Source organism: Aedes albopictus, chromosome 1 (genome assembly GCF_035046485.1).
Source record: "Aedes albopictus strain Foshan chromosome 1, AalbF5, whole genome shotgun sequence".
Classification (NCBI taxonomy): Eukaryota; Metazoa; Arthropoda; class Insecta; order Diptera; family Culicidae; genus Aedes; species Aedes albopictus.
The window spans coordinates 28,242,310-28,265,658 of record NC_085136.1 but is presented as its reverse complement, the minus strand read 5'-3'; the positions used below and the strand labels follow the sequence as shown (position 1 = coordinate 28,265,658).

The 23,349-nt window shown below is 41.6% G+C and overlaps 3 protein-coding genes and 1 pseudogene across 3 annotated transcripts; 2 read left to right on the top strand and 2 right to left on the bottom strand.

Moving 5' to 3' along the window:
• Positions 1-1,080: 1,080 nt before the first annotated feature.
• Positions 1,081-4,219, top strand: LOC134291875 (uncharacterized protein K02A2.6-like). The gene is made up of 2 exons (XM_062860237.1): positions 1,081-3,342; positions 3,418-4,219. Exons 1-2 carry the CDS (start codon positions 1,485-1,487, stop codon positions 3,645-3,647), a joined length of 2,088 nt encoding a protein of 695 aa, XP_062716221.1. The 5' UTR covers positions 1,081-1,484; the 3' UTR covers positions 3,648-4,219.
• Positions 4,220-8,241: 4,022 nt separating this feature from the next.
• Positions 8,242-9,717, top strand: LOC134288192 (probable ATP-dependent RNA helicase DDX43; annotated as a pseudogene).
• A 2,568-nt stretch (positions 9,718-12,285) lies between these two features.
• Positions 12,286-16,107, bottom strand: LOC134291845 (uncharacterized). The gene is made up of 3 exons (XM_062860180.1): positions 15,572-16,107; positions 14,641-15,498; positions 12,286-14,582 (listed from the first exon to the last, which is right to left on the bottom strand). The coding sequence occupies exons 2-3, from the start codon at positions 15,290-15,292 to the stop codon at positions 14,308-14,310; spliced, it is 927 nt and encodes a 308-aa protein (XP_062716164.1). The 5' UTR covers positions 15,293-15,498; positions 15,572-16,107; the 3' UTR covers positions 12,286-14,307.
• A 2,338-nt stretch (positions 16,108-18,445) lies between these two features.
• LOC134288189 (FACT complex subunit spt16-like) lies at positions 18,446-19,349 on the bottom strand. Its single transcript, XM_062852193.1, has 3 exons — positions 18,843-19,349; positions 18,547-18,780; positions 18,446-18,480 (listed from the first exon to the last, which is right to left on the bottom strand). Exons 1-3 carry the CDS (start codon positions 18,871-18,873, stop codon positions 18,446-18,448), a joined length of 300 nt encoding a protein of 99 aa, XP_062708177.1. The 5' UTR covers positions 18,874-19,349.
• Positions 19,350-23,349: the final 4,000 nt, after the last annotated feature.

The following is a 23,349-nucleotide window of genomic DNA, read 5'->3' as shown; positions in this document are numbered from 1 at the left end:
TTCCTCGAAAATCCTCTTCCTTGAAAATGTTGCCTTCCTTCATTTGAACGGTACTGATGGCTGAATTCTCCTCGCAGGGGTCGTTGCGAACGAAACTGTGGCCTTGGTGAATCCTGAGAGACTATTCTATCCTGATGAATAGCGACGGCTGCAACTTCCTTAACGTTTGAATGGCTTTTTGCATACATTTCCTCGTTGATACTTTCGATTTCAGCAGCTCTGACCTTGTCCAGAAGATAAACAACAGATTCACCCTTTCTCAAGACCTTTCTACTGATAGCTCTTATCTTCGAATCGTTAGCATGTGATTGGATTGTTAAAGCAACATTCTCTGCTAGTTGATCCTCACCAAAATCGCATAACTTTCCAGCTTCAATAACACGTTTGACGTAAGCAGAATTGGATTCTCCTGAAGTTTGTGTTAAAGAACGAAGTTTCTGTCTTTGCATCAATGTGTAGCTTCTTGAGCCAAAATAGTTGTCCAACCGTTTCATGGCATTGGAATACGGCTTTATTGGGGAGAAATACTGCAATCCGATACAGTGTTTTGAAACTTGGTTTGAATGTACCGATTATTCCTTCGATTGTGCCGGAGGACCAAAGCAAATTGCAGCCAGGAGAAATACGAGCATTGAATAATTCAGGAGAATTTCCCAAGTTTAATATACCACCTGTTCAACTGTCATACGATAGGACCAGGCCACCGTCAAGAAACATCTACACCAATATTCCGCCAGTATTCAAAGAAGAAACGGAACGACGGCTTAAAGACTTGCTATCAATGGGTATCATTGAACCAGTTGATGACACAATGGATAAATCATTTTGTTCTTCGCTATTAGAAGTACCAAAAGGAAAAAATGATATCAGGCTTGTTGTAGATCTTAGAGGCCCAAACAAAAGCATAATTCGAACGCCGTTTCCAATGCCTACATTGGAAGGCATTTTGTCAGATTTGGATGGAGCAACTTATTTTTCTACTATCGATCTTACAAGTGCATTCTTCCATGTCGAACTGCACGAGAACTCAAGACATTTAACCAATTTTTTTGCCGGAAATGGAATGGTATAAAAGGCTTCCCTTCGGATTGACTAATGCACCCGATATATTTCAAGAAACTCTTCAAACTGTTGTACTAAAAGGATGCAAGGGTTGTCGGAACTACCTGGATGACATTTTCGTATTCGGCAAAACAAAACGTGAACATGATGAGAATCTCAAGGTGGCATCAAAACTATTCAAGTAAAAACCGTATTGTTAGTTGTTATTTTATTTTGTTTTTCTTCAGAATGTTCTTCGCTGTCTCAATGAACATGGAGTCAGGATAAATGAAGCTAAATGTGCGTTCGGCAAACAAACGGTAAAATTTTTGGGATTCTCGGTATCCGATGACGGTTTAAGAGCTGATAAGGAAAAATTAGACGCAATCGAAAATTTCCGTCAACCTGAGAACCAGTCTGAAGTCAAAAGCTTTCTCGGTTTGATGAATTTTATGGAGAGATTCGTCTTAATGCGAGCAGATTGTACGGAGCATTTAAGGAATCTAGCAAAAGCTGACAGGTTCTATTGGGGACAAAATGAAGAGGAAGAATTTGTCTATCTAAAAACACAAGCATTGAAATCGATAAAGAGACTTGGATACTTTCGCAACGAGGATAGAACTGAATTATTTGTGGATGCTTCTCCTATTGGATTGGGGGCGGTATTAGTCCAATATGATACACACGGCGTTCCAAGGGTAATTTCCTGTGCTTCAAAAGCTTTAACAGATTCGGAGAAGAAATACCCACAAACACAAAAAGAATCTCTGGCGATGGTGTGGGCAGTTGAGAGATTTTCTTTTTATCTTATGAGCAAATTCTTCACAATCAAAACAGATTCGGAAGCAAATGAATTCATTTTTGGAAAAGGAAATAAGATCGGAAAACGTGCAGTATCGCGTGCTGAAGCATGGGCTTTGAGACTCCAAGCTTATGACTTCGATGTTAAACATGTTCCTGGAGATTCTAACGTAGCAGACGCGTTATCTCGACTAATTCAAAGCTCTCAGCGCGACGAACCGTTCGACGAAGATAACGACAAGCACATTTTGTTCGCGTTAGAAGCAGGATCTATGGAGATTACATGGAAAGACATAGACAAGTTTTCGGAGGAAGATCGCGAGCTGTCTGCCATTGGTTTAGCATTAAGGAGCAATCATTGGCCAGATAATTTGAAGAAATTCGAAGCCCATTCCAAGGAGCTCCGAGCACTAGGTCCCAAAATTTTTAGAGAGGACAAAATTGTTTTGCCAAACTTATTGCGTAAGAAGGCGCTGCAAACTTCCCATCAAGGTCATATTGGGATAGCAGCAATGAAACGCATAATGCGCGAATTCTTTTGGTGGCCGGGTATGAGCAAGGATGTCGAAAAATTTGTCAAAAGTTGTGAAACATGTCTCGTCATTTCAAGAAAAAACCCTCCAATTCCATTAGTTAGCCGGCAACTACCTGACGGCCCTTGGGAAATCTTACAAGTGGATTTCTTGTCTATTCCTCATTGTGGGTCTGGAGAATTTTTGGTATTAGTAGATACCTATTCAAGATATTTGTCAGTTGCGGAAATGAAATCGACGGATGCTGCTAGTACTAACCAAGCTTTGTATAAAATATTTTTCACATGGGGACTTCCCTTGGTTCTCCAGAGTGATAACGGCCCTCCGTTCCAGAGCAAGCAGTTTATTGAATACTGGCAAAACAAAGGAGTTTTGGTAAGAAAATCGATTCCTCTTTGTCCCCAGTCCAACGGTGCAGTTGAACGTCAAAACCAAGGTTTGATTAAAGCAGTAGCTGCCGCAAGACATGAGAATGGAAACTGTAAGAATGCGCTTCAAAATTATGTTCACATTCACAATACCATGAAACAGCACTCGAGATTAGGAATAACGCCCTTCGAGCTCCTTGTTGGGTGGAAACATAGAGGTTTTTTTCCTGCTCTGTGGGAAGCTAAATCAGGAAGCTCGGACAGGGAAGAGATCAGAGATAAAGATGCCGTTGCGAAGCTAATCAGTAAACAATATGCCGATAAGCATAGAGGAGCCAAGGATTCAGAAATAAAAGTTGGGGACAGAGTTGTTGTGGCGGTTCAAAAGAAAATCAAAACGGATCCATCGTTTTCTGATGAGAGATACACAGTTTTATCCAGAGAAGGAGGAAAACTCATCGTTCGTTCCGAACATGGAGTTCAATACGCGAGGAAAATTCAAGACGTGAAGTTAGTACCAGACGAAATCGAAGAAGAGAAAGCAGAGGAATCAAGACTGACTGATAATTCAAAGGAAGCAGGTTATGATGAAGAAATGGGTAAAATTTTGTATCAAACAATGTAGTTAGTTATTGTTTTAAAATGATAATATATGTTTTTTTTTATATAAACAGATGAAAATTACACCGGTCAGAGTACGAGGTTGGAGAATAACGGTTTTGGCTGCTTACCGGCGAGTGAGAAAAGTCGCGAGGCAAATTACGAAGCAATAGGAGCCAAGGAGGATCAGTCCAAGGATCATGATGATGAAGAACGGCAACAAGTGAGGATGGAGAGACCCAGGAGAAATATTATCAAGCCAAATAAATTTAAAGAAATGATAATGTATAGAATTTACGAATAGAGAGTAGGCAAATAGGCGAATGTAGAGAATAGGATTAATAGATTAAAAAAAACAACTAGTTCATGCATGGAGTCAATTTAGTTATCGTAGTAGCCAATAAATTAAAAATCATAGGAGACCTGCGTAGGAAAAATTTATAATAAAATTAGTCTTAACAGTGAATTTGGAGAGACAAGTCGAAAAAAAAAACCTCTCATTAATTACCAGATCTACAAGAAAATCCCTTTGCCTCGTGTGGTTCCCATTATCTGCCCGTTTGTCGTCAAAATCATCGTTCAAGTGTCCGGTCCTCGTCCCGATTCATCTGGTGGTGGAGCAAATCCTGTCCCTGTTCGTCAAGGTTGCGACCCTGCCAGGTATTGTTCCTGTCGATCAAGTCTGCTGTCCTGTCCGGTATTCGTCCCTTTCCGTCCAACGATCAACCATCTCGTGTCGTCGATCAAGCCCGCTGTCCTGCCAGGTCGCCTATCTATCCGGCGGTCATCTGCCGGAAACCAAGCCTGTCCAGTAGATCCGGCCTCAGATCCTGCCAATCCGGCAGTTACTTGTCCGACGTTCGGTGAGTCCGCTGACCGTCTAACTCTCTGGCTATGGAGAGTCACCACAAACAGTAAGTTCGAAAGAGCATCGCCCTGCTTCAGTCCGTCAAAGGTTACGAACGATGACGAAATTTCATCCGCAAACCGTACACTTGATTTCGATCCGTCAAGGGTCGCACGAATCAGTTTAATCAGCTTCGCCTGAAATCCATGTTCGAACATAATCTGCCATAACTCGTTTCTCTTCACTGAATCGTACGCCGCCTTGAAATCAATAAACAGATGATGGGTCTGTAAGTTGTACTCCCGAAATTTATCGAAAATCTGCCGCAGGGTGAACATATGATCCGTCGTTGATCGGCCCTCACGATATCCTGCCTGATATTCGCCGACGAAGAACTCCTCAATCGGCCTCAGCCTGTGGAACGGAACTCCGGACAAAATTTTGTACGCTGAATTGAGGAGTGTTATTCCTGTGTAATTTGCGCACTCCAGTCGATGCCATTTCTTGAAAAGAGGGCAAATGAGACCATCCAACCAACTAGCAGGCAGTTCTTCCTCCTCCCAAATCTTCAATATAATACGGTGTAAGAGTTGATACAGCTGCTCACTACCGTGCTTGAGAAGCTCTGTCGGGAGTTCGTCCTTCCCAGCAGCCTTGTTGTTCTTCAGTCCCCTAATGGCTGTCTTGACCTCGTCTAGCGTTGGAGGTTCCACAGCTTGTCCGTTGTCGTCGATTCGAATTCTGTCCGTCGCTCTTCCCCTCCCACCGTTCAACAATACAACAATCGAAGTGCTCTCTCCACCTGGCAGCCACCATTGTCCTGTCTGTCAGCAGGTTCCATTACGGTCGTTGCACATGACGGGAGAAGATGCTGTTTTTCTCCGCACGCCATTGACAGTTTCGTAAAATCTCCGCATATCATTCTGTTGCATACTCTCTTGCGCCTGAGCAATCACATTTTCCTCGTGCTCTTTTTTCTTTTTGCGGTGGATTCGTTTTTCGGCTACTCTTGCTTCCCTATATCGCTCCCTGCTCTGCCGGGTCCCCGACACCAACATCTGGCTTCTGGCAATATTCTTCTCGTCCGTTACTCTCTGGCACTCCTCGTCGAACAACCCGTTTCTAGGTCGTCTTTGAGCAATACCTAAAACCTCCCGCGCTGCTGTACTAATCGCTCCGTGGATAGACTCCCATAGAGTGTTGAGATTACCGCTCTCGTTGATCTCACTTATCCGCTCGTCCAGCTTCTGGTGATAATCAGCTACCGTACCGTCTGCTGAAAACAGCTGTATGTTGAAACGCATCGATCGCCGGTTCCTAGAGTCCGACACGGTTGATAACCGAGCTCGAATCTTACTAACTACGAGATAGTGATCTGAGTCGATGTTGGGACCTCGAAAAGTTCTAACATCAATCACGTCCGAGAAATGTCGGCCATCTACCAGCACATGGTCGATTTGGTTGCAAGTCTCGCCGTTTGGGTGTCTCCAGGTGTGCTTGCGGATTAGACCGGCCCACATTTGTATGACGCGAGATAAAAGTTTTCAAAATTCACGGGGCACCCTCTAGAATCGTGCCTTCGGAAGAGAAGAACAATCTGTGAAAGATTTAGCTCAATCGGTTGAAAACTGAGCTAGCGCAAATGAGTTCAAGGTTTGTATGGGATGTTTAGTCCAAATATATGGAAAATTGGATGACCTCCAGTCTCTCATACAACACGCCGGTTTGGCGAGTTCGATTTGACTCAGAATTGAAAGAATAGAAGTTGATACCCTAATGAACAACTTTGTAGAAGACCATATCATGATAAAACTTAAATTAGTTGCGGTTTCAGCCAACGAAAGCAGGATGAGCATATCTTCCCCTGTTTAATCTCGGTTGTTACATGCAGCACGTGTTTGCCGTCCGAAACTTGCGCACTACATCATAGGCGGCTATGCCCTAGTATCATTTTTTAGTCAAATAGACTAGAAGAGGTTCTTAGAACCATAGTAAAACCGAAATAAAAGGTATTCGGCTTTATGACGGTTCTAAAAACCTCTACAAGACTAATTGGCCATCAAAATGTTACTTGGGGTTGTCCTTCATTTCCATTGCTGACGCACGTGGGTGAGTATCGAGACAGTGAAGAATTACATAGCTGCCTATGATGTAGCGCGCAAGCTACGGCCGACCAACACGTGAGGCATATAATAACCGAGAGTAAACGGGGGAAGATGTCCTAATCCTGCTTTCGTTGGCTAAAACCACAACTATATTAAGTTTTAGCATGATATGGTCTTCTACAAAGTTGTTCATTTGAGTATCAACTACTATTCTTTCAATAGACCATTCCCGTCTGACCTACCCTGATAAAAAATATCATAAAAATACGATAAATTTTATTGTTACAACACCATTTTTTCGAAAAATATTCACCATTGAACGTATTGTAATTTGCACTGCACACTCACCATCACCCCTATTGTTCTATACCATTCGGCGAATGGTAAATGGAACTTTTACAATAAAAAATGGTGGTCGTTATGTATCTTAACCATAAAATTTTGAGAAAATTTTCACACACTTTTTCGCGAAAAACAATAGTATGTATTGTGTTTTTATGAGACATTTTTAGGGCAATTTTCAAAAGAAAACAATATATCTTAATGTTTTTTCATTGTTCTTACAATACAAATACAATTAATTGAATGGCGTCAAATGAATCGTTGTTACAATAAAAATACAATAATATTTGTTGTTATTTGTAAGCAGTTTTCGCTTTTGAAAATCCATAGAATTTATATTTCCCGCTAACATTTATATCCAGCATTTACGAGCACTAACGGCCGCCAGAATGATATGCACATTTCACGATAATAGTCAAACACTCTGATGTCTGTCTGGTATGTGTTGCTTGGCGGCTGTTGATAAGATCTATCATCAATCTTTTCAAATAACTGCCAAATATCACAAGTCAGACCTCAGGTCGTATGATCCATACCATAAATCGTTCACAATTCATGTGGCCATTAGTATCTGTAAATGCTGAAGAAAAATGATACCGAGAAATATGAATTCTTTGTTTTTAAAAGACGAAATCTGTTTACATAACAACAAATATTATTGCATGTTTATTTTAACATCGGTACAATTGACCCCATTAAACAATTTGTATTTGTATTGTTATCAATGGTAGTTTACTATTTACTAGATTCCTTTAATTTATTGGAAAACATTATAAAAATCATTGTTCATCTTTTTCTTGTCGTAACGTCCTCACTAGGCTAAAACCTGCTTTTCAGCTAGTTTTCTATAAGTACTTCCTCAGTTATTCATTGAGAGCTTCCTCTGCCAACACGGCTTGACGTCTGTTAGTCGTTGAAGTTTTAGCGAACAACATTCGATAACCGAAACATCTACTGTACTCAAATTTAAAACGAAAACTATAAAAAAATATGTCAAGTGATTTTCTATTTGATTATACAAACATGATCCAAGCAACAATAATATTTATTGTTATTTATTTGTTACGGATTGTTTTTAAATGTAATTGAGAAATAAACTCTTTTTTCATAAAAAGTCCATGAGAACTTTGCAGGCACTTTTGTAACTATATAAAAACAACTTAAATTAATTTTTACTGATAGTAACTTTAAAATATTATAGAACTATTGAAAAACAATCGAATCAATTAGTCACTAATAAAGCTAATGTTCACTTATTGTATGAATTATATGGGCTTGATTTCTATTGTAAAAAGTAACAATATATCTACTATGTGTTTTATTGTGAACAATAAAACCAGACATAAGTTAATAATATTTACCATGTAATAAATGGTAACTTTTTATCCGGGTAGCCCCCCTTTTTTATATTTTTCTTCGAAAGATACGTGTTTTTAATGACCATTACCGTTTTCAGATTTTTTTTATATGCACTCCTGATTTTCATACAAATTTTTAAAAACGGGGAAATTCACCACATTTTGAAATAAAAATTACCATGCGAAGTAATTTTTAGCTGTTTTTGGCAACTCTGAAATGGTGATCTTTTTTTTTCACCTCAAAAAATGAGCAACGTCTGGGACCCCTTCTTATGTTTACATTCAGAAATGTCAAACTACTCAAGTGAGTTCCGAGCCGCGGATAACAATCGTAGTGGATCGAATACTTCGAGGATGCGGACAAACCGACGGCAGAGATTCCAAACCCAGGGCAGACTTTCGAGCAGGCTTTACGTGAATGGAGGAAATCGAGAAGCAAGGCTCCGCAAGACCTTCCCCGTTTCAGGCCAAGGCTTGGCCGGCGCTACTCAAGGGCGAAGATCTGATCGGAATTCGTCAAACTGGAAGCCGGAGAACGTTGGCTTTCCTATTGCCTGCGTTTATTCACATCGAGGCCCAAACGGTTCCGCGAAGTCCGGGGCGAACCGAACGTTCTAGTGATGCCACCAATTCTTAAACTGGCCCTGCAAATCGAGGATGTATTCAAGTACCATTGGGGACATCAATGCAATTTTATCTGTACGGTGATGGCGGTCAACGTCATCGATATTATCATCATCATTACCTATTTGGATATTGGACGAGGTGGATCATATGCTGGATATGGGCTTCGAGCCGCAAATTCGAAAACTCCTGCTGGACATCCGGCCCGATTGGCAGACTATCATGGCGAGTGCGACGTGGCCACTGGTTGGTCCAAAGCTACATGAACAATCCGGTCCTGGTGTACGTCGGAACGCTGGATCTGCCCACAACGCACACCGTCACAGAATAAATATATGCGGGTGATGAACTTCGTGATCAACATAGAGCCCAAGGACAAAATCATCATCTTTTGCGGCCGGAAGACGAGGGCCGATGATCTGTCTAGTGAACTTGTTCTGTGCGGCATAAATTGTACTAGCTTACACGGCGATCGGGAACAGGCTGACTGTGAACAGACCCTGGAGAACATCAAATCCGGCGATGTGTGGGTCCTTTTCGCGACGGATGTGATCTCACGAGGGACATCGATCACATTTCCCGTGGTATATTAAAGAGTACGTGCACCGATTGAACCAGACAAGTCGCGCCGACGGAAGTGTAGTTTTCCAGAGCTTCTTCACGCGAAGCGACTGGGCGGTGGCTTCGGACCTGATAAAAATTTTGGAGGAAGCCGAGCAGGAAGTGCCGGACGAAATTCGCCAGATGGCTGACCGGTTCGCGGCTAAGGAGCGAGAAGGCCGAGAAAAAGTGCCTTTGGTCGACGGCGGTGGTGGTCGATGGTAATTATTTAATTTTCAGATCCTTACCAAATTGTTGCATTCTATGACAATATTCATGTTGTATATTGAATAAAAATATGAATTTTATCAACTTTTTTTTTCCTTTTAATCCTGGAGGTTAGTTTGAATGATCATCAGTATCTTACTTTATCGATTACTGACTTAATTATAGGCGGATACTTTTAAATCCGGTCGGTCGATTGATTTAAATCATTTCAGAATACCTATTTCACAACATTTTTCGAAGACAATTGCTAATATTTACAGGAAATAATGTACAAAGGGCCCATATAGCCGAGGCGGTAAACGCACGGGTATTCAGCATGACCATGCTGAGGGTGACGGGTTCGATTCCCGGTCGGTCCAGGATCTTTTCGTTAAGGAAATTTCCTTGACTTCCTTGGGCATAGAGTATCTTCGTGCCTGCCACACGATATACACATGCAAAATGGTCATTGGCAGAGGAAGCTCTCAGTTAATAACTGTGGAAGTGCTCATAGAACACTAAGCTGAGAAGCAGGCTTTGTCCCAGTGAGGACGTTACGCCAAGAAGAGGAGGAATGTACAAAGCAAATAGATCTAATTTTAAAGCAGACGTATTGTGTGTCACCAAACAACTTCGGAGGACTTGGTGAACCTTTTTCTCTATGTTCTGATGACTAGGGCGAATGACTACAAAGCAAATTGATCCAATTTTAAAGCAGACGTATTGTGTGTAACCAATCAACTTTAGAGGACTTGGTGAAGTTTAGGTAAAAGCTACCAGTTTCAAACGAAGATTTCTTGCATCACCTCGTAAATTAAGAGGACATGGTGATTACTTTTTCTCCTGTTGCTTTAAGCGTCATGTGTTTGCTGCAGTTTTTGCTGAATGCTCAAATATCTAGGAACAGAGAGCTCATGAGATGTTTTTCTTTCCAAAGCGCTATGGAAGTTGCCGTCCCTAACGATACGTTATTCACTTGGGTTAATTCGGATGTTTTGCAGTTTCCGGCGAAACTGCCCGCTGACGACATTATCGTCCCCCTCCCCAAACTTTTTATTTATTGAATACTCAAACATAATTGACATATTGCGGATTTTTTGAAAAATTTCCACTCTGCGGTAGCCGCCGAGTTCTACCGCAGCTGTCAAAGTCCTACCGCAGCCCTGAAAATCATCATATCATTGAAACAGATGGTTTAATCAAAGTGTGCTTGCAATGTGAATTGCTCTGGGAAGCAACAACAAACAATGATCATAGGCGTCGTATCCAAGGTATCTTTGACCCGATTGATGATAACTTGGTGAAAATCAGTAGTCTGACAGCTGCGGTAGCTTTCTCAATCTTCCGTAAAACGGAAATTTTTCTCTAAATTAGCAATACATGTAACGATTTCATGGTATGACGGTTGTTTACCAGCTGGTTTAGTCCCCGGTGCTAACTGTGATGGTTGGCAGGAACAGCTGAAATAAATTTAAAAACGGTTTATTCCTTGACTAGAAAAATAGTTCTGTAACTACCACGTTTACGTTATCACTCATAGAATTAAAAATCGAGACTAGGAGGAACAGAAGAAGCAGAAATTCTCAATAGTTGTTACACCTTTTTCAAATGTTAGTCTAGAAATTTGTTCATGCTTGTGTTTGCTGGAATATTGATCAAAATTTTATCTATCTATCAATATAAAGAAAAATGGAATGGTGTTTGTATGTCACGATTTACCGGAAAAACGGATCATCAGATTTACAACATTCTTTCATCGTTGCATTCGTGCAGGGCTCCAACGTGTTCGTACGAAGAAATAATTGTGAAACTCGACCGTGAAAGTAACGAAAACAGAGAATTTGAAATTCCGCTTTGCGGGCCATTTCTCTTCAGAACTGCAGCATGTCAAAAAAACGCAGTAGGAATCGCGCTACTTGGGCGGTGGCTTCTATATTCGTCTGTTTTCCACTATAACTCAGTCAATCTTGAACCAATTGACACAATTCTTGGAATGCGGTGAGATAGGTATAGTATCTACCCGTGTACAAAATTTCAAGTCAATCGGTTCAAAATTGACCGAGTTACAGTGGATACTGGTATACTGGTAGGTAGGCAGTACGACGTTTGCCTCGACAGCTAGTTATAAATAATTTAAAGGATTTTGGACGAACTTGATTAGAGAGATAGAAGGTTCGATTTCGGATCGTTGATTTGGACATTTAGGTGCAACAGTAAATGAGTTCCTGAAGAAGTTGACAATGTCACAATGACCGAGAAACGTTGGATAAGAAAAATCAATTCAGAGGTTGCCAAATTAGAGGCGAAAACAAAACTATCTTCTTCTTTTTTTCTGACTAATTAGCACCGTTCGACGCCAGTTGTGTTTTTATGTCGGCTGGGTCAAGGAGCTAAGCCTTAAATTCCAACGCCCAGGGAGACAGCCACCACACCTGGGACCCTACATATCAAACCCATCAGCACTTGGGACCTACGACTTTACTTCCCATCCGAGGGGAGGCGAGACCGACCGAAATACCGACGGCGTTGACTAGGATTGAACCTAGACCGACTGGGGTGAGAAAACAACACATAAATTAATGTGGTAGAAGCAAAGCAATTCACCTGTGTCTATCCGGTCGCTTCTTCTTGATCGAGGATATTTTTGATCTCAACCCATTAAACATCCCTCCTACATTTCCCTCGATTAAGGATAAGCCGATTCCGTTGCTGGTTAATCGGTTGATTGTTGCACCGACCGGTTGATGCCTGTGTTAACTGGCGTGAATCGCATATTAGTCCCATGTTTGCTGGATTCCCAGTCAACCAGTGATCGTATAAGATGTTGCATAAGATGATAAAGTGGAGGCAAATGGGACCAAGGGGGAGGACAGCCCGATCTGGTATCAAACTAATGATAAATATCAAAAATATTAAACCTTTTATCAAAAATATCATCAGGTGGGCATTGATTTTTCGCATCCTTTGTAGTTGACACTTTCACGTTAGCTAGATTAGGAATTCAGTGTTTTGGAAACTTAAAAAATTTGGGGATAATTATTATTACATTGTTTCGAATTGTAATTCGTTTAAATATTGGGTAGCTGTAGATCGGTACAATGGCATACGATTTCTATAATTTTGGAAGGGACATGCTAATAGTAAATTTATAATCCATTTTAATGAGAATATTATCTATTTTATGAAAATTAATGGAGGCATATCAAGAGGCATATCGATTATTGCGCTCGATGTGTTATCTGTACCTATATTGTTTACTATATTGTTCGAACTACCTAATGAGATATGATATGATCCCCCTCGGAATACTAAACATATGGAGCTAATTATCTTGACCACATGTACGAATTTACCGTTCTTCGGTCATTAGCTTGCGCGCACCTCGCTGACCTAGTGTACGTTTAGGGGTCATAATTACTCCAATGCGCGACTAGGGCTTAGTCTTAACTATCACGTTGTAAGCAAGGTATATTCCTATTTTCAATCAGAGCTACGCCATGTGCACAAGAAGAACTCAACTCTGGCCTTTTCAATAAAGTGAAGTGAATGACCACCACTGAAACAGGACTTCAGTGAAAAAAACAGCACCAGATAACTATGTATTGCTGGAAGTGGCATTCCTAGTTTCTTCTACAAATACAAGCCAGCCTCGAGTTGCATTTAACTGGTGATAATTAGAATAGTAATCCTTTAGTTTACTCGCTCGGTTCCGAAGTAAATCAATCTTAAGCCAAACGATTATTTCGAATAAGACACATGTTTTTAATTAAACAAATCAATGATTTTTATTAAAATTCAATGGCTCCGTTCTCGCTGAGCAAATCTTCTAATTCTATCGGAAGATAAACGATATTGCCCTTCCGTCATCATCCAAATAAGTGTTGACTTTTTGATGTTTTTGATTGCTCCAGATGAATCAGCTATTTTGAAGGTATGTTTGTTCCCAACTGTGGTGCTTTTAAGGTTCAATTTTCCTTCAAAATTGGGGAAAATAGTATCAGCATCAAAAACTTCTTCATTGATTTCTGTACGGTTTGTGACAGTTTCCAGTACCTCCTCCATCTCATTCCGTACGTCGATTTCGTTGACTTCGTTTATAAATGCTTCGTCTCCATCATCACTTTCCATCTCATCAATTGTGACAAATTCCACGTCCACGTTACCGCCAGTTTCTTCATCACTATCCGAATCCTCATTGCATTCGAATTCATAGTATCCTTTACCAGATTGAACATTTATCGACGGTTGAAAATTGACTTCGTCACCTTCAATGCCAACCGATAACAACTCTGATCGAGCAGAATCCATCGCCTTTTTAACTGTGTTCTTGATTTCTTCGATAGTTGGCAAAGAGACTACCGGTACTCGCGGGCCATGATGACGAGCCATTGCTGGAAAATTTATCGAGTTACTGTGCCTGTACATAATATTCGTTTTCATTTGCAGTCGTTTCAGTTTCTCCGAGAGTTCCTTTATGTTAAAGTTCACAATAGTCTGTTCAACCGGCGCCATTGACCTTAGTTGTCTAAAGAGGTCTTCGCATGGTTGGCTGGATAGACAAGATATCAGAAATTGTTCAGGAGTGTTATTGTCAATACAATATTTCATGAATGCCAACAGAGCATGAGCATTTAATTCTAATGACATATACGCGTTTGTCGTTATGCAGCTTTTCAGGTTTCCGTGCCGACGTTTGCACCAGTTCCTCCACGCTCGAATTATGAAATTTGCAGTCCTGTTAGAAAATATATACTGTGGATAATACAAAACTTTGTCGACAAAAAATTCGACGTAATATTGCTAATAACATATGTAACTGAATAACAGTTTTTAACTTTTATACAGATACGTGTATATTGCTAACATGAACAACATTTCTACCTACCATACATCATGAACGCGATCGAGCGGAACAAAATTCTCATCAACAAAAGAGTTGTGCATTAGCCGCATCACATTTAACAGTAATACCGTGCCACTGCTTTGTCGTACGTGTTGTTTTAAATAATTTATCATGTCTTTGTCAATCATTTTCAGACTTGGTCCGAACTTCATTTTGTCTTTCAAATCAATGTCGCTCATTGAGAGACGATGCTTGTCTTTACTATGGTTTTGAATTAGTTCTTTGAGGTGGGATGTCGATACTTTGAACTTTCCTAGAATATAAAAATAATAATGTTGACCAAAAATTAAACGTTGACTAAACTCATATACCTATTTTAAGATCACCACGCATTAAGCGGTTTCGGATCTTATTGATGCCGTGAATCATATCTTGTACGTTCAATACAGAATTGTTTTCATCTTCAATCGAGTACCACCAGCCCCAAGTAGATTTACTGTAATTGTTTCTCAGGCAAGAACGTTCCTTCATTGCCTTCATCAGTCTAGGATCGCCATCTGAAGCATTTGCAACCACGTTTATTCCCTGCTCCCTCAAAACCATTTCGGTGTATCTCCATCGGTTTAGGACATCCGTGGCATCGAACTTGTTATCCGAACAGGCATGATATAGAACGAAAGGAGCTGCACCGGCTGCTAATGGTAGAGCCATTTGAACATACACATGGTTTCCGGTAGGGTAATCTTTGATCATTTGTGCAATCTTGTAAGGACTAGAGGCCGTGAATAAACCCGTTTGTGGTAAACCATTTTCATTCAGCGGAGCTACCAGCCCTCGCAATGAATCAGTGGTGTAATCGTATTGAACTCCGGCAGTGATTCTTGTTCCATCTTCACACAGGCAAACCGCAAGTGGAAACTCATTGTCGATCAAATACTTTTTCAAACCGAACACATCTACAGATCCTTCCACTACGTTTTTAGTATTCTGCTTCAAATGTCGCTGGATTGTTTTTACACTCATTATTGTTGAATTTCTACCATGATAAGTGAAATGACTTTTGCCTGCCGCTAGAAATTCGTAAGTACCAATATCCTTGTCTGAATTTGTGAATCTACGTGCCTGAGGCTTGATATCCTTCGATTTATTATGAATATTGATCAGTGATTCAAGAACGGGGGCGTTCTGAGTACTGGTTGAGCAATTTGCCAATGATTGTCTTGAACAACCTAAAAATTGTATTCAACGTTTCATACAATAATTAAAATATGTTGTAAAACATTCAACAAATAATATTATCACCTTCACAAATATGATTGCATGCCAAACTATCAACGACTGAGCCTCCCAGAGCATTTGACACAAGATTTGCAGGCGATGGTCTTCCTTGGCTTAGGCGAGGGCTTGAATGATCTGAAGTTAAATGTATTCTTATAAAACACGTACTTAGATAAATAAACAAGCGCCTGACCTCTTTGAGCAATACCGAGAGTGTTTGGTGAGCGATTTACAAGGCGATTTACTTGTGATGTTTTTTCTTGGCTTGAGTTATCTGAAGTTTAATGAAATAATATATCATTTTAATTAACATTAAAAAAAACTGTTCTCTAATCTCGAGTATAGATCTCTAAAACAAATAAATAGAAAACTATTCTAAGAAAATTAATTTAAATTTATAAAATTATGTTATCACCTTCGGAGGAACTAGGTCGAATTGAACCACCAAGACCTGGAGCACCTGGAGCAAGGCCAAGATCATCTGAGGAACGGTTTTTCGTTGATGTTCTTTCTTCGCTTGAGTGATCTGAAGTTAAAGTTTGAATTTACACAATCAGTCGTCCAAACTGCTCTCAAAATGTGCCACAATAAAGTAACACTTAAAAGTCGAAGAAAAATCTGATAAAAATTTGTAAGTTTGCCTTCAAGTATTATTTTCATTAAGGAACATCCAAGATATAGATAAACAGCACAGTAATTCGAACATAATCACCTTCACAAAAGCCACTCAATTCAGAATTTTCAAGGCACGGCCCATCCATGGAAAGATTGAGATGAATTGATATACGGTTTGTAGACAATGTTCTTTCTTGGCTTGAGTAATCTGGAAAATATTTCACGTTTAATGTAGATATTAACATTAAATGCAATTTTATAACAGCAATGGTAATGGAGACGTTTATTATATAATAGAACAAATAAATGGCAAATTAAATCAAATATTATCACCTTCCCAACAGCTATTGCAGATTTCATTGCATTCTGCATCTGTTTCATCTCTGGCTTCAGCCGAATCCAAGAAAAGATGTGATTCGCTCATATTAGTAGTGTTGCTCTCTGATATTGTCGACGCATCAGTTTCCATCAAACTCGGTTCCTTATTTTTTTTCTTTGGAGTAGAGGTCACGATCTCTGCTGAATTTCTTTTCATGTTCGGTTTCGAATTTCGAACGCAGTAGTGGTATTGGGAACTATGTTTTACAAAATTTCCAAGCAACCATGTTCCCATTGGGGTTTTCTTCAGCTTGACGGTTTTCTCTGGTTTACACATTTTGCAAGTGACCATGCCGATCGCCGATCCATCTTCTTGTATGCTCACGGTAGCTGTCAAGCCGTCCAGCTTTGCAAAAAAGCATGCGAAGTCGATGGTGTCCACACGTCTGAGAACAAATGAGATAGATTCAGCATTCAAAGTTACATATGCTTAATAGGACTCACCTGGATTCATAATATGTTTTTATTTTTCGGAGCAATACATCGGCCAGGTCACTGCTTTTTGCTGATGGTCTAAAATCTGTGCATGCCTTACCACTGGTTCCAGGTAGGAAGTGATGAATGCCATACTTCCGCACAACTTCTGCAATTTTTAAAATTGCTTTCCTTTCGCCATTTAAAAAAATAAACGATTCTGGAGACGTCGCAAATTGTCCGTACAGATTTCGCATTTCGTCCGTCCCAAGACACGCTTTTTTTACCGGAGCAAGCAGCCTCATATCGCTTTGGATTTGGGTAACGTCGGAATCCTTCACTTCTGCCAAAGCATCGCATGACGAGTATCCTTGCAGATTCAGGATGCGCATCAGATGTTTTGGTAATACGCCGACTGCCTCTTGCATTCGCTCCCAAAAGTAAGAATGGATATCCTAAAATAAAGAAAAAAAAAATGACAATGTTACGTGCTACTTGAAAATAAAAAGAAAAGAAGACTTACTTTATCTGATTCCATGGCCGTTGTTTACCATGAAACTTCAAATTTGTTCGTATATCAAAAGCCACGGCTTGCTTGATGACTACAACTAATATTAACAAATTAATATTTTATCATTCATATCAACCCGTATTAATCCCAATATTACTGATGTGACCTCCCCCTTGAATGGGACACATATGCGATTCACGGCAGTTAAGCTCTTATAAGCGTCAGTGCAACCGATTTGTCGGTTATTTCGGAAAAAAAAATCGTCTGTTACCTACCTAAATGGCAAATGGGGCATCTGAAGACGGCATGCATTCAATAACTTCAATAAATAAATAAACTAACAAGCGAAAAGAACCCAGCATATAGTTCAATTGACATCATATATTACTCACCTATGATGGATCCGCTTCTTTGACGATTTCCGGCCGTCCACGTAATGATCCTTGTTGTGCGGTGCGATAGTAGAATAAATAGCCACAGAAGTTCATTGTCGTGACTGTTCGTGTGACTAACATCTAGTTTGCTACGCCCTTACAGCGCCAGCAGCGGTACTAGAAGTGTCAAGTTAATTTTGTTTACCAAAACAAAAGGTCCTCTACAAGAAGACACTTAAAAATAGTAAATTATTGCAATTAAAGTTATTAAAATAATTAAATGAGAAAAGTGACTACAGCGCCATTGGAGTTCTAGTGTATTTCTATTGGTGCGATCCTCCTCGGCAGCCTCTCGTTCTAGATCGGACCAATCAATAGAAATACACTAGAACTCTAATGGCGTTGTAGTCACTTTTCTCAATTAATTATTTCAATAACTTTAATTACAATAATTCACTATTTTCAAGTGTCCTTCTTGTAGAGGATCTTTTGTTTTGGTAAACAAAATTAACTTGACACTTATAGTACCGCTGCTGACGCTGTAAGGGCGTGGCAAACTAGATGTTAGTCACACGAACAGTCCCGACATTGAACTTCTGTGGCTAGTTATTCTACTGACCAATCCTTGCCCATCTTCAAATCTACAAATAACAACGGCAGTTTGAAAAACCTATTGTTTTCTCACGCCAACAAAGCAACCATCGTACCATCACTGCCACTACCGTCCCTGTCGGACGCTTCCGAGAACTCCACCGAATAAAATTCATCTTCAATTTTGGTCGGTTCGTAAGCGTCATCCTCTTTGTCCTCGGTATCGTCGTTGGGTTTGCCTTTGCCGTCCGATTCCGGATCCAAGAACGTCCAGCCACCGTTGTCGAAGAAGCCATCCGGGCCTTTCGTCATGATTTTCATAATGTTGGCCCAGTTCAGTGATTGGACACCTTCGGAGTACCGGATGTCATAGGACCTTCAGAAAAAAGGTAACTATAGAACGTAAACTTACCCAATTTCTCAAAAGTGAACACGAACATCATAACGAAGTTCCGTATATGGACTTGGGCACACTTAATGTGCACCAATTCGACGTCCTCCTGCGGAATGACAAATGGCAATCACCAACGAGCCGGATCAGGTCTGCAAAAATACTGTACTACGGAATGGAGCACCGGAAAAGGCCAGATCCCGAAATGAAACGAACAAAATCGTACCGTAGATATTGTTTACGCGGATTTTTTGGTTAGAAAGCAAAAAAATAACAATAACAAACCTCTGACAGTTCGCATCAGAAACTCACCACATCGCTGCGGTCGAGCCATAGAGGAGAAAGGGGTTTAACGGGATTTGGGGTGAAATAAAATATAGGAGACGGTAGGGCTAAAGTGCTACTTCGCAGCTTTTTCATTGTTTTTCAATAGTTAGAGCCTTCAAAACATATGGGTTCCTTGGGAAAGTTTGCTCAATAAATTGTCGGAAAGCCGTAGAGCACATAAAAAGTTTTGACGGGAATGGTCTATTCTGAGCCAACTCGAACTCACCAAACCGGCGAGCTGTATGAGAGACTGGAGGTGATCCAATTTTCCATATATTTGGACTGAACATCCCATACAAATCTTCAACTCATTTGCGCCAGCTCAGTTTTCAACCGATTGAGCTGAATCTTTCACAGATTGTTCTTCTCATCCAAAGGCACGATTCTAGAGGGTGCCCTGTGCAAATTTTCGACATTTTTGTATTTGGGCCAGTCTATTGCGGATATCCTTGCGTGCAAAGTAGGTGCTCCTAATGGCCATCCCCCTGGCGGCAGCAAAGTTGACTAATTTCTGGCCGTTGTCATCAGTGACGGAGTGAAAGCTCTCCGTACCGATGATTGAACGGAAAAAGTCTTCTCTTCCGACCTGTGCATTGACGTCACCGATGACAATCTTAACGTCGTGTTTTGGGCATTCTCCATAGGTCTTGTCAAGAGTCAATACATTCATAAAACGCATCCTTCACATCATCGGTTTCTCGTTTGTCTGCGCATAGACATTGATCAGGCTGTGGTTAAAGAATTTGCCCTGGATCCTCAATACGCAGATTCGCTCGTTGATCGGCTTCCACCTCATAGCTCGCTTCATCTGTTTTCCGATCACTATGAATCCGACCCCATGTTCTGCTTTATCGCTGCCGCTGTGGTAGATGTTATATTTGAACGATGTGTTGGCGACGGGATCCACCGCCCTGAATTCACGTTCACCAGTTTTGGGCCACCGCACTTCCTGTATAGCAGCCACGCACACACCAACTTTCTGCAATTCACGAGCCAAAAGGCTCACTCGTCCTTGAACCTTTAAGGTCCTGACGTTCCAGGTACCGAGTTTCCAATCATAGTCCTTATTTCGTTGCCGGGTCGGTTTCCGAGAGTATCGTTCGCATATTCTATTTCTTGCTTCATTTTTCGTAGTGTTGAAAGGCTTCGACAGGCTACCTTACCGGGGTCGCGCTGCCTACATCGCGTTGGTGGGGCTGCCACCTTAGGTATAGCTGACGCGATACAGCGTTTCATATTCAGCCGCTGGATGCCAGAACAGACGCTGTTTGAGCCGCACCTCTTTGGTGAACAGACGCTCGGGGCGTACCTCCTCAACCTAGCTGAAGTCAGAAGGACAACAGTGCCCAGGCTGCACTACCAGCTAAGCACACAACTCTTAGCTGGCGGTCTTTGTCATCCGTCCGACAATCATTGTTCGATTAAACAACACTGGACGAAAAATCGGCAATAATTGAGTCCCTGAGGAAGGTCCTAAATGAGACCGAAACGTCGGACAAGATTAAATAGCTGTATTTGATTTTTGTCAAGACTGGAAGAGCCATTTTCGAGCTAGGAACTTGTGAGGACCAGAGCTATGTTGGACGCTCTCCTTATTGACTCACCGTTTTGCAGCCCCTCGAACAGAATAGGACACTGAATAGTTTCGATTTTGTATGGGAATTTGACATTTCGTGGCTTGTTGTTTACAAAATATCTGTATGAGTGAAAGAGAAGGAGAGAATTTCATGCAGTAGTCTATAGTTGCTCTTATTTAATTATCCGACCTACGGAAGTTTTCAATATAATCAATAATCACATACAAGTATCATTTTATGTGGTAACTTTGTTTACACACAGCGAAACAGACGTAACACTTGGAACGAGTTGCGTTTAAAACAACGTCATTAAAACGCAACCGCCCAATGTTAATCGTACTGTGTTTGGCCGCGACTTTACTAGATTCATCGGTATGCGATGAACAGACCACAATAAAGCTTTCCCCGCCAGCACCCGGCGCGCCGGTTGCCCAGTGGAGTCTCTTCCGACCCCCATCCTGTCACAATCCATCGCATCATCGTCTTACAAATATGCTAAGACCTAAGAAGACGACGTCCATCGCGCGCGCCCCGAAATACGAAACTGCACAACGAGCGCCCGTTCGTGGCGAAGGATGGGTGGAGAGGGGGAGAGGGTCAAATGAAAAATTTCAAACTATGAACCGGTGTTGGAGGGTGTGGCCGTGAGGCGGCAGCGAAATGAACTTGGCATCCTTTCCACTTTCTTTGAGCATGACACGGAAATGCCCGAGATTTTGCGAGGGAGAGTGCCATCATTATCCCCTCGTCCCGCGGCCCCGATCTTCCAGCCACCTGAACCCCGAAGACCGAGGGAGGAGCAATGCACTCGGGCGGCGGAGCAGGAACAGGAGGAAGTGCAAACACAAAGCATTTAGCTGGTCCACTTCATTAATGGCGCGCTGCTTATAATAAGGGATTGTGGGGGAGAGGGGAGGGGCAGCACTTCCGGACAGCAAGCTTCATTTTGATGGTCCGGCTTTCTGATCGACCGACCCTTCCCGCCGTGCGTTGCAGAATGTGCATTTGAAGTCACCACAGATTGTCACACGGCACGACGGTACATATTCCACAAAGGGGAGGAAGAGGATGATTGATGTGGAGCGCGGGAAGCACGACGACGGGAAGAAGGATTGCCAAGTATCCCTTCCTTCTGGCTGGGAGCAGTGCACTTGGTCGTTCGCTGCTTTTCAAGATGGATGAGTGGCTTCCTTTGCATGTAGGGCCTGGTCTTCTGAAGGCGGACGGCGGTGACGTTAGGAATGACAAACAAAACGGGAATGTGGGTTGTGTGTATGCATCCCATTCTCCGTTACAAAAGCGCAGCAAAACTCCGGCAGGCAGGGACACAACAACAACGGAATGCTTTCAAACTCAGGCTATAATTCGTTACTGTTGTTGGTTGCTACTCTTTGGGCTAGCAGGTTTATTGTAGGTTATAAAGGTGAAACCATCGGTTGATCTGATGGCCTTACATGTCAACTCCACAAAAAAGGCATAGTATGGTATGGAAAGATAAAAACAGAATTGGAAGCAGTAGACACACTTCTTCAGATGATATAACACCACAAAGAATGCCGGGGTTTGTGGCGCAAGTGGTTACATGTTTGCTTTATAAGCAGATGGTCATGGGTTCGATCCCAGCCCCGGCACTTTCATCAGTTGCTTATTCCCCCCCTCCCCCCCATCAGCGAACGGAAACTCAATGGACCCTCAATCGGGCTGGAAAAAGGAAAAACCAACAGCCACACATCAACATCCTCGTACTCATCATTCTACCATGACCGGGTAGAAAGTGAAAGCAGCGAAGCAGTAGAACAAGAACAGAATGCATAGGCGCTGTACAATAGTTTAAATGTAGCTGCCAATTTTGAGTCGATAAAAAAGAGCTGTAAATGAGGTTAAATGGATAATAATAACAATAAACACTACAAAGAAGATGAAGAAGCGAAGTGAAAGGTTATGGAACTGCTGTGCTGTTCTCAAGAAATACAAAAGCTCTGCTGAAGCTCAACGCTTCTCTTAACGGCTTGGTGCCACGAGCTGATTAGTACGGAGATATGGACGGACGGCCATAAGGTGATTGAAAGGTGGAAGCAGCATTTCGACAAGGAACTAAAACGCCCGTTGACCGTAAGCATGGGGAACTACGATTGTGGAGGAAACAACTACGTAAATGTAGCAGAGAATAGCAACCAACTTCCACGCTAAGGGACGTACCAGACTGATCGAATCAACAACAAGGTGTAATATGAGAGGGGGAAGTGGGAAGCTCAGGTACAAGATTATCTCCTGGCCGCCCATCAAAAAACACCAACCCCGACGATGACTAGCATTTGATGTAGGTGGAGGAATTGCCAATGCAGAACCCGTAGCTTTCGGGAAGGTAAGCTTAGTTCCCTGTGTCCCTGCAATTCAGTCGTAAAACGACAAGCATCGGAAACAAGAGAACAATGCGAACCGATATCAATGGCGGCAACTACAGTGAGTGACGTAAAGGGAGCTCAGTACGTGGAACTGTATAGATCTCTCAACTTCATTGGGGTCACCGGCATACTCGTTGATATACGGAAGTACCACGGTTTCGGAATCGTAGTGCTGCAGGAAGTGTTTTGGTCAGAATCTATGGTGCGATCGTTTAGACG

Bases quoted from the DNA above. Each gene is read 5' to 3' on its own strand.
- LOC134291875 (XM_062860237.1), top strand. From the start codon at position 1,485: ATGAATTTTATGGAGAGATTCGTCTTAATGCGAGCAGATTGTACGGAG. The intron at 3,343-3,417 runs GTAAAATTTTGT...TTATATAAACAG, and splicing joins AGGTTATGATGAAGAAATGG to ATGAAAATTACACCGGTCAG.
- LOC134291845 (XM_062860180.1), bottom strand. From the start codon at position 15,292: ATGAGTGTAAAAACAATCCAGCGACATTTGAAGCAGAATACTAAAAAC. The intron at 14,583-14,640 runs GTATATGAGTTT...TTTATATTCTAG, and splicing joins GCGTGGTGATCTTAAAATAG to GAAAGTTCAAAGTATCGACA.
- LOC134288189 (XM_062852193.1), bottom strand. From the start codon at position 18,873: ATGATGTTCGTGTTCACTTTTGAGAAATTGG. The intron at 18,781-18,842 runs GTAAGTTTACGT...GGTACTCCGAAG, and splicing joins GTTCACTTTTGAGAAATTGG to GTGTCCAATCACTGAACTGG. The intron at 18,481-18,546 runs GTACGATGGTTG...TGTTATTTGTAG, and splicing joins GGACGGTAGTGGCAGTGATG to ATTTGAAGATGGGCAAGGAT.